The 19,780-nt window shown below is 38.5% G+C and overlaps 1 protein-coding gene across 4 annotated transcripts in view; it reads left to right on the top strand.

Moving 5' to 3' along the window:
• HECTD2 (HECT domain E3 ubiquitin protein ligase 2) overlaps positions 1–19,780 on the top strand; it is a 74,652-nt gene that overhangs the window by 9,862 nt on the left and 45,010 nt on the right. For all 4 annotated transcript variants that reach the window (XR_005986158.1, XR_005986159.1, XM_041744792.1 and 1 more), the window contains exon 2: positions 9,336–9,465. Coding sequence is in view for 2 of the 4 variants with exons in the window: in XM_041744792.1 (XP_041600726.1) it covers positions 9,336–9,465 (130 nt within the window). In the remaining 2 variants the exon portion in view is untranslated. The remainder of the gene's footprint in view (positions 1–9,335; positions 9,466–19,780) is intronic.

Below are 19,780 nucleotides of genomic sequence, written 5' to 3'. Positions count from 1 at the left end.
AGAGACCACTGAGGTCCATTTTAAGTACTTGTGAAATATGATCTTTGATTAGTTACGTAATTAGTACATGAAAATTTTTCTGCTATTTGTTGAACCTTTGCCTAGAGAGTCAAGTCTATTATTTATTATGCCAGGTTTAAATATTTTTGAGGGTTTTTTTTTCTTCAATGAATTCTTGATTTTTTTTACCCCCTGTGTTCCCTATTTGTGCTTATCCTCAATCTGTAACAGCTGGTTAGGTATTCTGCTACTCTCTATTCTTCAACACATCCAGCCCACTGCTTGTAGGCTGGCCACATTCCAGGGCTTCATCCTTAGTGTTCTTCTGCTGTAGGACTCATAGATTGCATTTCCAAAACTCCTCAGGAAACCAGATGTAATAAACTGTGGTAGATCCAATTCTTAGAAGACTCAGTAATGTTCTCTAACCTTCAATTTAGTCTGATGTTTGATGTTAGTACCCAATAGCTTCTTGAGTTCATTCTCTATTTTTTAGTTTACCATGGCCAAACAATGCTGCCCTGTTTTTCTCTTGTGAAAGTATTAGGTTATGTGTAAGATTTCTCTTCTATGAGCTAGTCTGGGGCAACGGCAGTTTTGCAAGTTTGCTTTTATTAATCATCTGTAGTGTGCTGCCAGCCTCTGAAATTGTACATGATTTGTTTCATGTCATTTCAAATATAAAGTATCGGGAACATAACCATCTTAAAAGACTTACTAGACCAAGGATTTTTCCCCATTGTCTTGTAAGGTTTTTGTTTTTTAATACAAGGAACAGAAAGCCAGCCCATATATGCCTCCCTTAGGAAAAGGGGGTTTATTGGAATGATACACACACATAGATCAGAACCAGAGAGCAAACTGGAACAGAGATTGGCTGCTCTCTGTACCTCTGCTGTTCTCTCACTCTTGGGCGGGCACTCGTTTCCATATTCCTTCATTTAAAATCTGGAAAGACCTCTTTCTGATTACATACTAGAAAGCATCAATGCTCTTTATGCCAGGCCACCTAACATGTGGCCACCCAGGCTACAGATGGCTGCCTTCTGGTTGAGTGCCTATCTCTGCTCCCATCTGTGGCCATTCCTGCACAAAGAATAGCAGTAATGCTGTGGGGACCACAGAAGCAAACATTGGATTTGGCAGCCATGAAATATGCTCAGTGTTACCTTCCCTCAAACCTTTGTCCCCTTCCAGCCATTTAGCCTTTCTCCTCCTCTGTAAAACTTCTGGACAGAGCAATCCTTGCTCTTTGCCTGCATTTCCTAATTTCCCAGTCATTCACTAGTCCAGTTCATATAGTTTCTGCCACCAGCATTCTACTGAATCTGTTGTCTCCAGTGTCCCCAAGATTTCACAGTTGATCATTCTAGTAGGCACATTTTAGACCTAACCAGTCTCCATTCTTTAACATCATCGACCCACTTCTCTTGAAACTTGGTCCTCCCTTCATTTGTAACACATCACCTTTCCTTGGATTGCACATCTCTTTGGCTATTGATTCTTTATCTTCTTTGTCAGCTCATATCATACATGCCTCAGAGATACTCCAGGTTCAATTCCAGACCACTGCGATAAAGCAAGTGTCACAATAAAGTGAGTCAAATGAAATTTTTTTCATTTCCCAATACATACAAAATTATGTTGGTACTATACTGTAGCTTGTTAAATATATAAAAGCATAATATCTTGAGAAAAATGTACATACCTTAATTTAAAAATGCTTTATTGCTTAAAAAAATGCTAACCATCATTGGAGCATTCAGTAAGTCATAATTTTTGTTTTGTTTTGTTTTGTTTTTTGCTAGTGGAGGGCTTTGCCTTGATGTTGATTGCTGACTGATCAGGGTGGTGATTGGTGAAGGTTGGGGTGGCTATGGCAGTTTCTTAAAATAAGACAATGAAATTTGCTGTATCAATTGACTCTTCCTTTCACAAATGATTACTCTGTAGCATGTGATGTTGTTTGATAGCATTATATCCATAATAGTACTTCTTTCCAAATTGAAGACAGTTGTCTCAAACCCTGCCTCTGTTTTATCGACTAAGTTTATGTTGACTTTTCAACAGTCTTTACCAGGACTAGATTTCATCTCAAGAAACCACTTTCTTTGCTCATCCATAAGAAGCAACTCCACATCTGTTGAAGTTTTATCCTGAGATTGCAGCAGTTCAGGCACATCTTGGGCTCCACTTCTAAATCTAGTTTTCTTGCTATTCCTACCACATTAGCAGTAACTTCTCCACAGTAATCTTGAACCCCTTAAAAGTCATCCATGAGGGTTGGGATCCACTTCTTCCAAACACCTGTGAATATTGATATTTTGACCTCTTCCCCTGAGTCACAGATGTTCTTAATGTCATGTAGAATGGTGAATCCTTTCCAGAAGGTTTTCATTCCAGAAGGTTTTCATTGGACTTTGCCCAGATCCATCAAAGGAATTCCTATCTAGGGCAGCTACATCCTTATGAAATGTATTTTTTAAATATGACTTAGAAGTCAAAATGACTCCTTGATCCATGAGCTACAGAATGGATGTCGTGTTAGCTGTATGAAAACAGCATTCAGTTCATTGTACATCTCCATCAGCGTTCCCAGGTGACCAGGTGCATTGTCAGTAGCAGTAATATTTAGAAAGACGTCTTTTTTCTGAGCAGTAGGTCTCAACAGCAGACTTAAAATACTCAGTAAACTATGTTGTAAACAGATGTGCCGTCACCCAGGCTTTATTATTCCACTATTAAGAGTACAAGCAGAATAGATCTAGCATAATGTTTAAGGGCTCTAGAGTTTTTGGAATGGCCAGTGAGCATTGGCTTCAACTTAGAATCACCATCTGCATTAGCCCCTAGAAAGGGAATCAGCCTGTCTTTTGAAACCAGGTATTTATTAACTTCCCCTTTCTATGAAAATTTTATAGTTTACGTGAATCTTCTTCCAATACGCTATTTGTCTACACTGAAGAACTTGTTTAGTGCAGCTGGCTTCATGAATTAGCTAAATCTTCTAACTTGCTACAGCTTCTGTATCAGCATTTGCTGCTTCCCTTGCACTTTTATGTTATGGAGATGGCTTCTTTCTTTACACCTCATGAAGCACCTTCTGCTGGCTTCCAACTTTTCTGTAGCTTCCGCACTTCTCACAGCCTTCATAGAATTTCAGAGTTAGAGTCTTGCTCTGGATTAAGTTTTGTCTTAAGGGAAATGTTGTGGCTGCTTTGATCCTCTATGTGGACCACTAAAACTTTCTATGTATTAGCAATAAGGCTATTTTGTTTTCTTATAATTTGTGTGTTCACTGGAGTAGCACTTTTAATTTCCTTCAAGAACTTTTCCTTTGTATTCACAACTTGGCTGTTTGGAGCAAGAGGCCTAATTTTCACACATTTCATACATCGTCATATCTTCTTCTTCCCTAAGCTTGAATCACTTCTAGCTTTTGATATAAAGTGAGAGTATGCAACTCTTGCCTTCATTTGAATACTTTAGAGGCCATTGTAGGGTTTTTAGTTGGTCTAATTTCAATATTGTTGTGACTCAGGGAGTAGGGAAGTGGGAGAGGGAGAGAGATGGGAGAACAGCTGGTCATGAAGCAGTCAGAACACACACACTTAATCAAGTTTGCCATCTTATATGGGTGTGATTTGTGGAAACAATTACAATAGTAACATCAAAGATCATTGATTACAGATAATAATAATAATGAAAAAGTTTAAAATATTGCATGAATTATCAAAATGTGACACAGAGACCCAAAGTAAGTAAATGCTGCTGGAAAAGTGGTGCTGATAGATTTCTTGATCCAGGGTTTCCACAAAACTTCAATTTGTAAAAATGCAGTATCTGTGAAAAATAAAGTGTAATAAAAGGAAGTGTGTCCGTATTTCCCACAGTTCTGTCCTTATATTAGTTTTGTATAACAGTTGCTATGTGACAGTGGCATGATGATAACCTTGTCAATTAGGAAAAAAATCCATTATTTTGGCACAAGAAACATGATTTTACCTAGTGTGCATTGATTCCTTTTCCGGTCACTCGCAAATCATATTCTTATAAAACCCAGCCTAGAATTTTCGAGTTTTTACATATTCTTAAGTCATACACCCTCTTGTTTATCATGAGGTGTCAAAGAGTGCCTGTTCTCTTGAACTTTGAAATAAAGCATTTTATGTTATTTATTTTGTAATTGACGGAAACATTTTGTGATTCTTATTATGCTTCACATTTGGAACTGAAGTAACTGTTATATCATGCCATTTCTTTGGCCCAGCCTTTCATGACTCCTCATTCCTTATTCCTGTTGTCTTGGTTCTTCAGACTTTATGTTCTCTGATAGGCCTGGTTTAGCTTTTAGTATTACTTCCTTCTAGCCTCTTCCTTACACTGCTGACAGAATAATTTTGCTAGGTTACAGATATGATCATGTCACACCCTGCTTAGAAGTCCTCAGTGATTTTTCCCTTTTCTCCTTCTAGCACATCATTTCTACTCCATGGCTTGAGGGCTTCATGATGTGGTTTCTGCCTGTCTTTCAGTCTCATCTCACTGGGCCATTCTCCCTATCTGATTCTCTGTTTCAACTACACTGCTCCCTAAATCCTGTTGTTGCTCAGTCCTAGATAGCAGTTAACTGTTTCTGACAGTTATCAATGAAAAAACAACACTGCCCTTGGTATATTAAATTATTGCAGATATTTAAGCTACATTACTGAGAGGCTATTCATTGATCTCATTTCACAAATTGGTTATTTTATTAATTACTATGTATAAATGAAATATAATTCATCAAATTTGGCTTTTGTTCCCACTAGTATTTAAGATGTTCTATAGAACAAAACATACAAGTAAGCAAACGTGGCCCTAGTAGTTAACAAAATTTTTAAGTATCCTCATATTTATAGTAAGGAATGATTTACTTTTTCAAATGTATAGTTTATTTTGATTTTCTTTTTTAAGATTTATTTATTTATGAGAGAGAGAGAGAGAGAGAGAGAGAGAGGCAGAGACACAGGAGGAGGGAGAAGCAGGCTCCACGCTGGAAGCCTGATGCGGGACTCGATCCCGGGACTCCAGGATCGCACCCTGGGCCAAAGGCAGGTGCTAAACCGCTGAGCCACCCAGGGATCCCCCTGATTTTATTTTTCTAATCAACATACTTGTTCTGTGAATTTGAGTGTATTGCTATAATTTACCAAGAAAAATACTGGATATCACTGTCTTATTATCGCATTCCCCAGTTTTCTCTTTCCTCAGGAATCTGTTAGAGATTAGAATTGATTGGCTGTTAAATGGATTTGTTGATTGAATTAGTTATTTTTTATTATTCAGAGAATCCACAAGTGAACTAAGCAATGTTCTTTAGGAACTTCTTTTATTGAGAAGGGGTAGAAGAAGCAGGAGGAAAATAAAATATTGAGTCTTTCCTGGATTGCTAGGACCTAATTTCCTTAAAATACATTTAAGTTTTTCTCCTTATGTTGATTTCCTCTGCTTACGTGAATTGCTTCTAAAGCTATAGAATTTTCATTCAGCATATATCTGTAAAAATCTAGAGTAGCCACAAAGTGTTGTGTAAACAGGCTGATACGTGTAACATACCTACTGTCACAGGATAAACTCTTAATAGTGATAGCTGCTATGGAAAGATTGATATATGGTTATTTAAGGGTACAGACTTCAGGGTCATTCAGAGCTTGAATTCCCACTTACCAGCTCTGTGAACTTGGGCTTGGTCCTTCAATTTCCTTATTCGTATAGTGAGGTATAAATACATATCTCAGAGGAATGGTATATTAAGGTACTTAATACAACACCATGCCTATATAGCAAATAGTCAATAAGTGAATTATATATTATAGGCATTTGTTGAGCCACTCATCACGTTGTAGGTTTTGTACAGGACTCTAAATGATACTGTTTATGATTGTGGTACCAGATTCGTATATTACATCTATTAGAAGATTATTTTAGTTAGGCAACATGTCTAATATACTGGCTCATGTAGACTAATCCTAACACGTAAATACTAATGAATCTTCACTGAACCTAAATCTAGTCAGTAGGCAAGCAAAATTTATACTTGTGGCCCTATGAAAATGAATCAGATGATCCCACATTATCTATAAGAGAGTCGGGAATGTGGGAGAGTCAATCCTTGGTAATCGTGAATGTTTTTGCTACATGGTATATGAGCTAATTCTGAAAAGGCAAATGGAAATCAGTGAATTAGGAAGGAGGAGAGGAAAAGGAAACTATTCTGAAAGCAAAGAAATTACCTTTAGAGTAAAGGAGTGAATATCAAGGAAGTAGTTATGTTCTATTAAGCATCTGTAAGCTAGAAAGATCTAGAGCTAGGAATAAACCCTGCGGTAGCTCCATAATTGAATATTGCCCTCATAATATTTTACTTATAAAGTACAGATGAATTACATGTTATGGACTATACAGTTACTGTTTTGTGGAAAGTACACTAATGGATAGATTCTGTGCTATAGAAAGATTGTGCTGTTATATGCACCTAAGGATCCCTAAGTGCTTTGCCTTATCTTTTTTCTTATCCCATCTCCTGTTTAACCCAACCCATCCCCCCATCCATCTCCCTTCTGGTAACTGTCAGTTCTCTATAGTTAAGAGTCTGTTTCTTTGTTTGCCCCCCCCTTCTCTTTTTGCCCTTTGCTCAGTTGTTTTGTTTCTAAAATTCCACATATGAGTGAAATCAGTGGTATTTGTCATTTTCTAACTTGCTTCACTTAGCATAATGCTCTCAAGCTCTATCTACATTGTTGCAAATGGCAAGATTTCACTCTTTTATGGCTGAGTAATACTCCTTTGTGTGTGTGTGTATACCACATTTTCTTTATCCATTCATCAGTCAGTGGACATTCAAGCTCTTTCCATAATTGAATTAGTATTTTTGTATTCTTTGGGTAAATACCTAGTAGTGTGATTGCTGGATCATTGGGTAGTTCTGTTTAACTTTTTGAGGAACTTCTATACTGCTTTTCAGAGTGGCTGCACCAATTTGCATTCCCACCAGCAGTGCAAGAGGGTTCCGCTTTTTCCACATCCTCACCAACACCTTGTTTCTTGTTTCGTAGATTTTAGCCATTCTGACCAGGTGTAAGGGAATAGCTCCATTGTAGGTTTGATTTGCATTTCCCTCATGATAAGTGATGTTGAACATCTTTTCGTGTGTCTGTTGGCTATCTGTATTCTCCTTTGGAAAAATGTCTATTCATGTCTTGTGCCCATTTTTAGTTGGATTATTCATTTTTGGGGTGTTGAATTTTAAGAGTTCTTTATAGATAGATTTGGGTACTAACCCTTTTCAGGTATGTCATTTGCAGATATCTTCTCCCATTCTATAGATTGCTTCTTAGTTTTGTTGATTGTTTCCTTGCTGCACAGAAGCTTTTAATCTTGATGAAGTTCCAGTAGTTCAGTTTTGCTTTTGTTTCCCTTGCTTCCAGAGATGTGTGTAGTGATGGCAGCCCCAGTGGCTCAGTGGTTTAGCGCCGCCATCAGCCGAGGGCCTGATCCTGGAGACCCGGGATTGAGTCCCATGTCAGGCTCCCTGCATGGAGCCTGCTTCTCCCTCTGCCGTCTCTGCCTCTCTCTCTCTCTCCCTCTCTGTGTCTCTCATGGATAAATAAATAAAATCTTAAAAAAAAAAAAAAGAAAAGAAAAGATGTGTGTAGTGAGAAGTTGCTGCTGAGGCCAAATACGTTGCTGCCTGTGTTCTCCTCTAGGATTTTTATGGATTCCTGCCTCACAGTTATATCTTTCATCCATTTCAAATTTATTTTTGTGTATAGTGTAAGAAAGTGGTCCAGTTTCATTCATCTGTGTCTAGCTGTCCAATTCTTCTAACGCTATTTGTTGAAGAGACTGTCTTTTTTCCATTGGATATTCTTTCCTGCTTTGCTGAAAGTTAGTTGACTCTAGAGTTGAGAGTCCATTTCTGGGTTCTCAGTTCTGTTCCATTGATCTATATGCATGTTATTGTGCCAGTACTGTCTTGATCATTATAAGTTTGTAATATAACTTGAAGTCCGGAATTGTGATGCCTCCAGCTTTGCTTTTCTTTTTCTCAAGATTGCTCTGGGTATTCAGGGTCTTTTGTGTTTCTGTATGAATTTTAGGATTGTTTGTTCTAGCAGTATTATTGCTATTCCATTGGTATTTTGATAGGGATTGCATTAAATATGTAGGCTGCTTTGTGTAGTATAGACATTTTAGTGGTGTTTGTTGTTCCAGTCCATGAGCATAGAATATCTTTCCCTTTCTTTGTGTCATCTTCAGTTTCTTCCATCAGTTTTTTCAGAGCACAGGCTTTCATATCTTTGGTTAGGTTTGTTCCTGGGTAGCTTATTATTTTCAGTATAATTGTAAATGGGATTGATTCCTTAATTTCTCTTTCTGCTGCTTCATTATTGGTGTAGGGAAATGTAACATCTCTGTATATTGATCTTGTATCCTATAACTTTACTGAATTTTTCAGTTCTAGCAGTCTTTTCCTGGAGTCTTTCATGTTTTTTATGTATAGTGTCATGTCGTCTGCAAAAGGTGAGAGTTTTACTTCTTCTTTGCTGAGTTGGATGCCTTCTACTTCTTTTTGTGGTCTGATTGCTGTAGGTAGAACTTCCAGGACTATGTTAAATAACCGTGGTGAGAGTGGACATCCCTGTCTTGTTCTTGACTATAGAGGAAAAGCTCTCAGTTTTTTCCTCATTAGCTATGGGTTTTTCATCTATGGCCTTTATTATGTTAGCATTACCTTTTTAAAAATCCTGGTACACCCAAAGTATAGTCACAGTGCTTAAAAAGAAATGAGCTCTAAAAAGTTTATCTTTTTACCTGAACTGTTAAAGTTGCATCAAAATGCAAGAAAACCTTCAATGAATCAATGAAGTGTCTATCACATGTGTGTTAACTATAGAAAATAATATTTGTGGTGCTCATAAAAATACTGTTATCTAAATACAAAGTCAAAAGAGCCATTAACACGAATGGAGCATGTACGATGTATGAGGAGCTGTGCCAGTGATTTTATATGCATTATCTCAGTGAAACCTCACAGTAACCCTATAAGGAAGATACCATTAATATTTCTATTTCCAAACTTTATCAATTTGTAGCATGATACAACCATTTTCATTTTATATTTAAAATAATTTGGTCCTAGAAAAGGTAAGTCAGTGTTATATATTTTATTTATATATCATATCTATCATCAAATTAAAATCTCTGTTATAAGTGTCTATGATTCCTGCAATAAAATAATTTAAATATAGCTAGTGAGAATTATGCTGCAATGTTAACTTTTCTGTTTTTAGGGTTTGGACAGAGGATCCAAAGGTCAAACTTCCACTTTTAGCAGTTTTATTTCAACTGTTAACCAGAAGAAAGAAGCTGCTGAAAACAGAAGTTCACCTACACATCTCATTTTCCCTAACATCAAGAATGGTAAAATAATAATAATTATTATTATACACACAGTCTGTATATTTTGGCTGAAAATGTATTATCAAACTATTAAAAAGTAGTTTTTTGGTAGGTGAAGTTAATATATAGTATGAAAAAGAAATAAGCTGTATAAATATTTACAGAAAGGAGCAAAATTGTTATTTTTAGGTGATTGTTACCTGGGGTAAGGTATGAATGACATACAAAGCTCATGAATAACAGAATTTGGTTAGGCAGCCAGACACAATACAAATATATGAAAATTCAATAGCCTTTTTTTATTTGAGGAATAATCTATTAGAAGACTTGATGGAAAATAATGAAATACTTAGAAATAAACCTAAAAGAAGGTAAGCAAACCTGTATGAGGAAAACTGTAAGACTTTATCAAAATACTAAAAGGTCATGAGAGGGAAAAACAAGATGTCAAGTATATCCAGTTTACTCTCTGCATTTAATACATTTTTCAACAGTTTTGGGGTGGGGGGTGTGAATCGTAAGAAAGTGATGCCCTTTGTGCTCTATAAGAATTAGTGTCCAAGAAGATGCAAGTAAAAATAATGAAGGAACCTTTTCCTCCATAGTACGTATATTATAGAGCTATTGTAATTGCAATACTGCCACAAAGACAGCCAAATAGATAGAGATAAATGAGTAAAAAATATAGTACGTAAGTGGTATTCATTTATTCAAAAAAATAGAGTTAGGATGACTGAATAATTTATTGCTAATAATAACCTGAGATTTTTTTAAAACTACAAAGTACTAGAAGAAAACACAGGGGGTTATTTATATAAAAAAATCTCTTGGCACAATAACAATGTCAAGAGCCATAAAACAAAAAATTGACAAGTTTAGATACATAAAGAAATGTAAAACTTCCACAGGAATTCCTTAAAGTCATAAAGTATAAACATCTACAAATGTCATAGTCCTTGAAAAACATATCATTGATCATAAAGACTATTAAATCAGTAAAATGAACATTCCAATAAATAAAAGGCAAGGGATCTGAACAGACCAATCAAAAGAGGAAATGTAAGCAATTACTACACATATGAAAGGATGCTCAATCCTTTTAAATACAATCTTATATAAAGTACAAATAACAATAAGTTAACATTTTCCTCTGTGGTTGCAGAGAATGAGAGGATTTGCATCTGTGATGTCTAGGGAGTGTGAAAATTGCCACTTTATGAATGAGTAGCTTGGAGTACTATGCCTGGCTATGAAAAATGTGATACGTGTATAAAGTGTCTAGGAGAAATGCCCACAGTACACTGTAAAATGAAAAACACAAGTTATACATAATAGGTGCCATATGACTCCAGGTTTTTAAGAGTAAGGAAACCTTTTATACATCTTTGAGCATATAAAGAGGTATGGAAGGATGCCCACTAATCAGTTTTATGGTTTCCTCAGGAAAGTAGAATTTAAATATGCTTTATTTCTTCATACAGCTCTGTATTGTTTTGTCTCAGGAAACATCCATTACTTGCATAATTTTAAGTTCCCCTAGCCTATAACAAAACAAATCTGCAAAGTTTTAAATGTCCCTGCATCCAAATGACACAAAACAAACCTAGAAATGTTTAAGGACATAGGTTTTGGTAAATTGCTTGTGTCCATAAGCTGCATGTGGCATAAATTACTCTCACACAGATTTTCAGGTGACACTCCATGCTAATGCTAGACTTATTCTGTGCTTTTGCAAGTTCATCTTTACATTATTTCATTTATCAGCCTTTGCCTTTGATAACTTCTTTCTTCCTTTATTTGTACATTCACAGTGTGCACACACACACACACACACACACACATTCTATCACTTCAGTCTCCCTCCAAGGAGGCACTAGTGCCCTTTATTTCAGTCCCCCAACCCACAACTAAACAAAACAAGCCTGTAATTGTGGTACCTTTAAAGAAATAAAGAAAATGAGCCTATTTGATGAGTTGAGAGAAATGACATGTTAACTGAAAAACAGCTATAAATTATATTTATGTATATACATTTTTTTGAGTCTCACAACAATCACGTAAAATAGAGTAGATATTAGAATCCCTGCTATATTAGTTTTCTATTGCTGTCTAACAAAATCACCACAAACCTAATGGTTTAAAAGCAATATCCGCTCCTTAGCTGATAGTTCTTTAAGTCCGAGATCTTGGTGAGTGTGGCTGGGTTTTCTACTCAGATCTCACAAAGTGTTGGCTGGGCTGTACTCTGGGAAAGAATCCTCCTCCAAGCATCTTCAGGTTGCTTAGGTTGCTTCAGGAACCTCTGCTGGCTATCAGGCAGGGCTGTTCTCCGCTCCTAACAAGACCACTTGGAGTCTGCCACGTCCACTCACAGACTGTATTTCTAATACAATACTCTTGGAGTATTGTCGCTTCCTGTTTTAAGGCTGGTTGCAGGAGCCCTTGTGTTGAATCCCCTTCATGCTTCTAGTCTCCCTGACTTTGTCTTTTGCAACCAGTGGGAGAAAACTCTGCTTCTCAAGGTCTTGTGTCATTAGGTTTTGCCTACCTGGATAATCTCCCTGTTTTAAGGTCAACCAATTATTTATATCTGCACAGTCCTTTTGTCATGTAATGTAATGTAATCCTGATGGGACATGAAAAAGTTGAGACTCATGGGGGCCATTTTAGTTTCTGTTTACCACACTATTTTATAAGGAAACAAGTTCAGAGAGGGTAAATGACTTGGCTGAGGTCACTGCTAAATGTCCAATGTCCAAACCAATATTCAATCCACATTTTCTGACAAAACTTTTGTTCCTCTATCTGACAGAGGAAATTCCTGATTGACTTGTTTCTCTTGCCTGATTAATCATATCACATTAATCATACAACTCTAATTACATCATCTTCATACTCCCTAATGCTTCCAAAATTAAATAAAAAATTTTTACCTTGACACTCAAGGACATTCAAAATATGACAGCTTTTCAATGTTATCTCCCACTTTTCTCCTACATATAACTTATATTTCAGCTGTTCTCTTGGATGCCTCATACCTTACCTCAGAGATTTTGCCAGTTCATTCCCACTGCCTGGAATGCACTCTCTCCTCTTTTCTACCTGACAGATCCTGTCCTTCAACGCTACTTCTTTATTGAACCTTTGCTGATTCTCCCCAACCAGATATAGTTCTTCCCTTCTTTGACTTTCCATTTAGATTTTCCTTTGTTATTACTTCTTATCAGTCACCTAGTCTTACATATTATCATTTGAATACTATAATCTCTTAGACTGTATCCCATGAAGGAATAAATATCTTTATAATATTTGCAGGCCCTAAGCAGTTTTTACCTTGTCCATTAGAGGTTCTTAGCAAGTACAGTTGACCAGTTGACTCTTGAATGGCACAGATTTGAACTGCATAGGTCCACTTATATGCGGATTTTTTTTCAATAAATACAGTATAGTAAATGTATTTTCCTTGTGATTTTCCTAATGTCTTATTTTCTCTAGCTTATTATAAGAATACAGTATATAATACACATAACATACAAAATACCAACTGTTTATATTATCATTAAGGCTTCCAGTCAATAGTAAGCTATTAGTTAAGTTTTGGTGTCAAAAGCTATACACGGATTATACCTCAACTGCACGAGAGGTTGGTACTCCTGACCCCCATATTGTTAAAGGGTCAGCTATGTTTATTGCAGAGGAAATAGCTGTCAGAGTGTTTGTGCCAAAGCAATAAAGGCAGCAGCCACAACAGCAACTTCATGTAGTTCTTACTATGTGCCATTCGTGTTATGAGCGCTGTGCATATATGAATTCATTTAGTCCTTATAGTAGCCAAAGGTTGGAATTAGTTTCTCATTTTAAAGGCAAGGAAACTTAGGCCATAGAGAGTTTTAAGTGACTTGTCCTGCAGGAACTTATATAGCTAATGAATGGCAGACAAAGAAAAAGGAAAAGTGAGCCAAAGGTAGTTTTGGATAATGCCTTCATTCAAAGAGTTGGTAAAAGAAAAGAAAGTGAGTCCTTTAAGAGGGTAAAGAACCATGTTGTGCTGTGACTTGGAAATCAAGGGAAAAGAGGGGTGCCTGGGTGGCTTAGTCAGATAAGCATCTGACTCTTGGTTTTAGCTCAGGTGATGATCTCATGGGTCATGAGGTCAGGCACCATGTGGAGCCCTGCATTAGGCTCTGCACTTGATGGGGAGTGTACTTGAAATTCTCTTCCTCTGTCCCTCCCCCAACTCATGCATCGTGCCTATACCCTTTTCTCTTCCTCTACATTAAATAAATAAATCTTAAAAAAAAAATCGAGAAAATTTACGGAAGAGGATTTTGTCTACAGTGTCATTGCTAAGTGAGAACAAGATGAGTAACCACCGAGACAAAGCCAAGGATTTGTTGTTTAATGCATATATTGGTGACTTTTAAGATAACAGTTTTAATAGGATGGTATGAGAAGAATTCAAGTTGTAGAAAGTTAGGGGACAGATTAGTGGCAAGGATATAGGGACAATGTAGACTGCCTTTAGCTTAGCTTGAACTGAAAGAAAAGCGGGATCTTGCAGAGTAGGGTGGTCAAGGGAAAAGATCTAATACAGAGGGAGAGACTAAAGTTGCAGTGGGAAAATAGAATAATAAAACAAACTAGTAGAATAGAGAAGTGGTATGAGGATAGGATCAAAGAAAAAATGCAAACCACAGTGGTTAAGTTGTCAGCTCTAGCAAAGAGAGAAGAGCACTTCTTATACTATGGAATGAGAGGGAAGAGAGGAAGTAGGAAGAGGAAATGGAAATAGGAAACTTACTTCTTCTTGCCTTGAATTCACTAATCTCCTTGGAGGGTGTATTAATTTCCTCCTGTTGCTATAACATAGAACACAAACCTGATAGCTTAAAACAGCAGAATTTTATTCTCTCATGGTTCTGGAGGCTAGAGGTCTGAAATCCAGACATTGGTGGAATTGATTCCTTTTGAAGGTTCTTAGGGAGAATCTGTTCCATGCCTCTGTCCTAGCCTCTGGTGATGACCAGCAATCCTTGGTGTCTCTTGGCTTATAGATGCCTCTCAACAATTGCTATCTCTGTCTTCAGGTGGCATTCTCTCCTGTATGTCTGTGTCCAATTTGTCCTCTTCTTGTAAGGACACCAATCATTGAATTAGGGCCCACCCGGAGGAGGGGCAAGATGGCGGAAGAGTGGGGTCCCCAAATCACCCGTCCCCACCAAATTACGTAGATAACCTTCAAATCACCCTAAAAATCTATGAATTCGGCCTGAGATTTAAAGAGAACACAGCTGAAACGCTACAGTGAGAAGAGTTTGGGCTTCTATCAAGGTAGGAAGACGGGGAAAAAGAAATAAACAAAAGGCCTCCAAGGGGGAGGGGCCCTGAGAGGAGCCGGGCTAAGGCCGGGGCGAGTGTCCCCAGGACAGGAGAGCCCCGTCCCGGAGAAGCAGGAGCTGCACCAACCTTCTCGGGCGGAAAGGCCTTGCAGGGAGTTAGAGCAGGACCCCAGGAGGGTGGGGATGCCCTCGGGCTCCCTGGGACACTAACAGGCACCTGCGCCCGGGGAGAGTGCGCCGAGCTCCCTAAGGGCTGCAGCGCGCACGGTGGGACCCGGAGCAGCTTGGAGGGCTCGGGCGGCGGCTCCGCGGAGGGGGCTGCACAGCTGGGAGCGCGAATCCAATAGCGCAGGCCGGGAGCACTGGGCGCCGGGACACAGCCCAGGATCCGGCCTCCCCCAGGACAGGCAGAGGCCGGGAGGGCCCAGGACAGCCAGGACGCTCCTGCCCTGAGCTGAGCAGATCAGCGGCCCCGCCCTGGAGCCTCCAGGCCCTGCAGACGGAGAGCTCCGGAGTTACTGCGGGAGCTGACTCCAGGGCTCCAGAGCTGGCCACCGCCACTGTGGTTGTTCCTTCTGGGGCCTCACCGGTAAACAACCCCCAATGAGACCTGCACTTGCGGCAGAGCAGCTCCCCCAAGTGCTAACACCTGAAAATCAGCACAACAGGCCCGTCCCCCAGAAGACCAGCTAGACGGACAAGTTCCAGGGGAAGTCAAGGGACTTAAAGTATACAGAAACAGAAGATACTCCCCCGTGATTTTTTTGTTTCTTTCTTCCTTTTTTTTTTTTTTTGATTTCTGATTGCTTCCCCCACCCTTTTTTTCCCCTTTCTTTCTTTTTCTTTCTCTTTTTTCCTTCCTTTTTTCTTTTTTCTTTTTCTCTTTTCTTTCCTTCTTTTTCTCCTCTCTTTTTCTCCTTTTCCCAATACAACTTGTTTTTGGCCACTCTGCACTGAGCAAAATGACTAGAAGGAAAACCTCACCTCAAAAGAAAGAATCAGAAACAGTCCTTTCTCCCACAGAGTTACAAAATCTGGATTACAATTCAATGTCAGAAAGCCAATTCAGAAGCACTATTATACAGCTACTGGTGGCTCTAGAAAAAAGCATAAAGACTCAAGAGACTTCATGACTGCAGAATTTAGATCCAATCAGGCAGAAATTAAAAATCAATTGAATGAGATGCAATCCAAACTAGAAGTCCTAACGACGAGGGTTAACGAGGTGGAAGAACGAGTGAGTGACATAGAAGACAAGTTGACGGCAAAGAGGGAAACTGAGGAAAAAAGAAACAGACAATTAAGAGACCATGAAGACGGATTAAGGGAAATAAATGACGGCCTGAGGAAGAAAAACCTACATTTAATTGGGGTTCCCGAGGGCGCCGAAAGGGACAGAGGGCCAGAATATGTATTTGAACAAATCCTAGCTGAAAACTTTCCTCATCTGGGAAGGGAAACAGGCATTCAGATCCAGGAAATAGAGAGATCCCCCCCTAAAATCAATAAAAACCGTTCAACACCTCTACATCTAATAGTTAAGCTTGCAAATTCCAGAAGATAAAGAGAAGATCCTTACAGCAGCAAGAGACAAGAAATCGCTGACTTTTATGGGGAGGAGTATTAGGGTAACAGCAGCCCTCTCCACAGAGACCTGGCCGATCAGAAAGGGCTGGCAGGATATATTCAGGGTCCTAAATGAGAAGAACATGCAACCAAGAATACTTTATCCAGCAAGGCTCTCATTCAGAATGGAAGGAGAGATAAAGAGCTTCCAAGACAGGCAGGAACTGAAAGAATATGTGACCTCCAAACCAGCTCTGCAAGAAATTTTAAGGGGGACTCTTAAAATTCCCCTTTAAGAAGAAGTTCAGTGGAACAATCCACAAAAACAAGGACTGAATAGATATCATGATGACACTAAACTCATATCTGTCAATAGTAAATCTGAACGTGAATGGGCTTAATGACCCCATCAAAAGGCGCAAGGTTTCAGACTGGATAAAAAAGCAGGACCCATCTATTTACTGTCTACAAGAGACTCATTTTAGACAGAAGGACACCAACAGCCTGAAAATAAAAGGTTGGAGAACCATTTACCATTCAAATGGTCCTCAAAAGAAAGCAGGGGTAGCCATCCTTATATCAGATAAACTAAAATTTACCCTGAAGACTGCAGTGAGAGATGAAGAGGGATACTATCTCATACTTAAAGGATCTATCCAACAAGAGGACTTAACAATCCTCAATATATATGCCCCGAATGTGGGAGCTGCCAAATATTTAAGCCAATTAATAACTAAAGTGAAGAAATACTTAGATAATAATACACTTATACTTGGTGACTTCAGTCTAGCTCTTTCTACCCTCGATAGGTCTTCGAAGCACAACATCTCCAAAGAAACGAGAGCTGTAAATGATACACTGGACCAGATGGATTTCACAGATATCTACAGAACTTTAGATCCAAACTCAACTGAATACACATTCTTCTCAAGTGCACATGGAACTTTCTCCAGAATAGACCACATACTGGGTCACAAATCGGGTCTGAACCGATACCAAAAGATTGTGATCATCCCCTGCATATTCTCAGAGCATGATGCCTTGAAATTAGAACTAAATACAACAAGAAGTTTGGAAGGACCTCAAACACGTGGAGGTTAAGGACTATCCTGCTAAAAGATGAAAGGGTCAACCAGGAAATTAAGGAAGAATTAAAAAGATTCATGGAAACTAATGAGAATGAAGATACAACCATTCAAAATCTTTGGGATGCAGCAAAAGCAGTCCTAAGGGGGAAATGCATCACAGTACAAGCATCCATTCAAAAACTGGAAAGAACTCAAATACAAAAGCTAACCTTACACATAAAGGAGCTAGAGAAAAAACAGCATTTAGATCCCACACCCAGCAGAAGAAGAGAGTTAATTAAAATTCGAGCAGAACTCAACAAATTCGAGACCAGAAGAACTATGGAACAGATCAACAGAACCAGGAGTTGGATCTTTGAAAGAATTAATAAGATAGATAAACCATTAGCCAGCCTTATTAAAAAGAAGAGAGAGAAGACTCAAATTAATAAAATCATGAATGAGAAAGGAGAGATCACTACCAACACCAAGGAAATACAAACGATTTTAAAAACATATTATGAACAGCTATATGCCAATAAATTAGGCAATCTAGAAGAAATGGACACATTCCTGGAAAGCCACAAACTACCAAAACTGGAGCAGGAAGAAATAGAAAACCTGAACAGGCCAATAACCAGGGAGGAAATTGAAGCAGTCATCAAAAACCTCCCAAGACACAAGAGTCCAGGGCCAGATGGCTTCCCAGGGGAATTCTATCAAACATTTAAAGAAGAAACCATACCTATTCTACTAAAGCTGTTTGGAAAGATAGAAAGAGATGGAGTACTTCCAAATTCGTTCTATGAGGCCAGTATCACCTTAATTCCAAAACCAAAGACCCCACCAAAAAGGAGAATTACAGACCAATATCCCTGATGAACATGGATGCAAAAATTCTCAACAAGATACTAGCCAATAGGATCCAACAGTACATTTAGAAGATTATTCACCATGACCAAGTAGGATTTATCCCCGGGACACAAGGCTGGTTCAACACTCATAAAACCATCAATGTGATTCATCATATCAGCAAGAGAAAAACCAAGAACCATATGATCCTCTCATTAGATGCAGAGAAAGCATTTGACAAGATACAGCATCCATTCCTGACCAAACTCTTCAGAGTGTAGGGATAGAGGGAACATTCATCGACATCTTAAAAGCCATCTACGAAAAGCCCACAGCAAATATCATTCTCAGTGGGGAAGCACTGGGAGCCTTTCCCCTAAGATCAGGAACAAGACAGGGATGTCCACTCACCACTGCTATTCAACATAGTACTGGACGTCCTAGCCTCAGCAATCAGACAATAAAAAGACATTAAAGACTTTCAAATTGGCAAAGAAGAAGTCAAACTCTCCCTCTTCGCCGATGACATGATACTCTACATAGAAAACCCAAAAGCCTCCACCCCAAGATTGCTAGAACTCATACAGCAATTTGGTAGCATGGCAGGATACAAAATCAATGCCCAGAAGTCAGTGGCATTTCTATACACTAACAATGAGACTGAAGAAAGAGAAATTAAGGAGTCAATCCCATTTACAATAGCACCCAAAAGCATAAGATACCTAGGAATAAACCTAACCAAAGAGGTAAAGGATCGATACCCTAAAAACTATAGAACACTTCTGAAAGAAATTGAGGAAGACACAAAGAGATGGAAAAATATTCTATGCTCATGGATTGGCAGAATTAATATTGTGAAAATGTCAATGTTACCCAGGGCAATGTACACGTTTAATGCAATCCCTATCAAAATAGCATGGACTTTCTTCAGAGAGAACAAATTATTTTAAGATTTGTGTGGAATCAGAAAAGACCCCGAATAGCCAGGGGAATTTTAAAAAAGAAAACCATAGCTGGGGGCATCACAGTGCCAGATTTCAGGTTGTATTACAAAGCTTTGGTCATCAAGACAGTGTGGTACTGGCACAAAAACGGACACATAGATCAATGGAACAGAATAGAGAACCCAGAAGTGGACCCTGAACTTTATGGTCAACTAATATCGATAAAGGAGGAAAGACTATCCATTGGAAGAAAGACAGTCTCTTCAATAAATTGTGCTGGGAAAATGGGACATCCACATGCAGAAGAATGAAACTAGACCACTCTCTTTCACCATACACAAAGATAAACTCAAAATGTATGAAAGATCTAAATGTGAGACAAGATTCCATCAAAATCCTAGAGGAGAACACAGGCAACACCCTTTTTGAACTTGGCCACAGTAACTTCTTGCAAGATACATCCACAAAGGCAAAAGAAACAAAAGCAAAAATGAACTATTGGGACTTCATCAAGATAAGAAGCTTTTGCACAGCAAAAGATACAGTCAACAAAACTAAAAGACAACCT

The sequence above is a fragment of the Vulpes lagopus genome, chromosome 2 (genome assembly GCF_018345385.1).
Source record: "Vulpes lagopus strain Blue_001 chromosome 2, ASM1834538v1, whole genome shotgun sequence".
Classification (NCBI taxonomy): domain Eukaryota; kingdom Metazoa; phylum Chordata; class Mammalia; order Carnivora; family Canidae; genus Vulpes; species Vulpes lagopus.
This window is presented reverse-complemented; position numbering and strand designations above follow the sequence as displayed.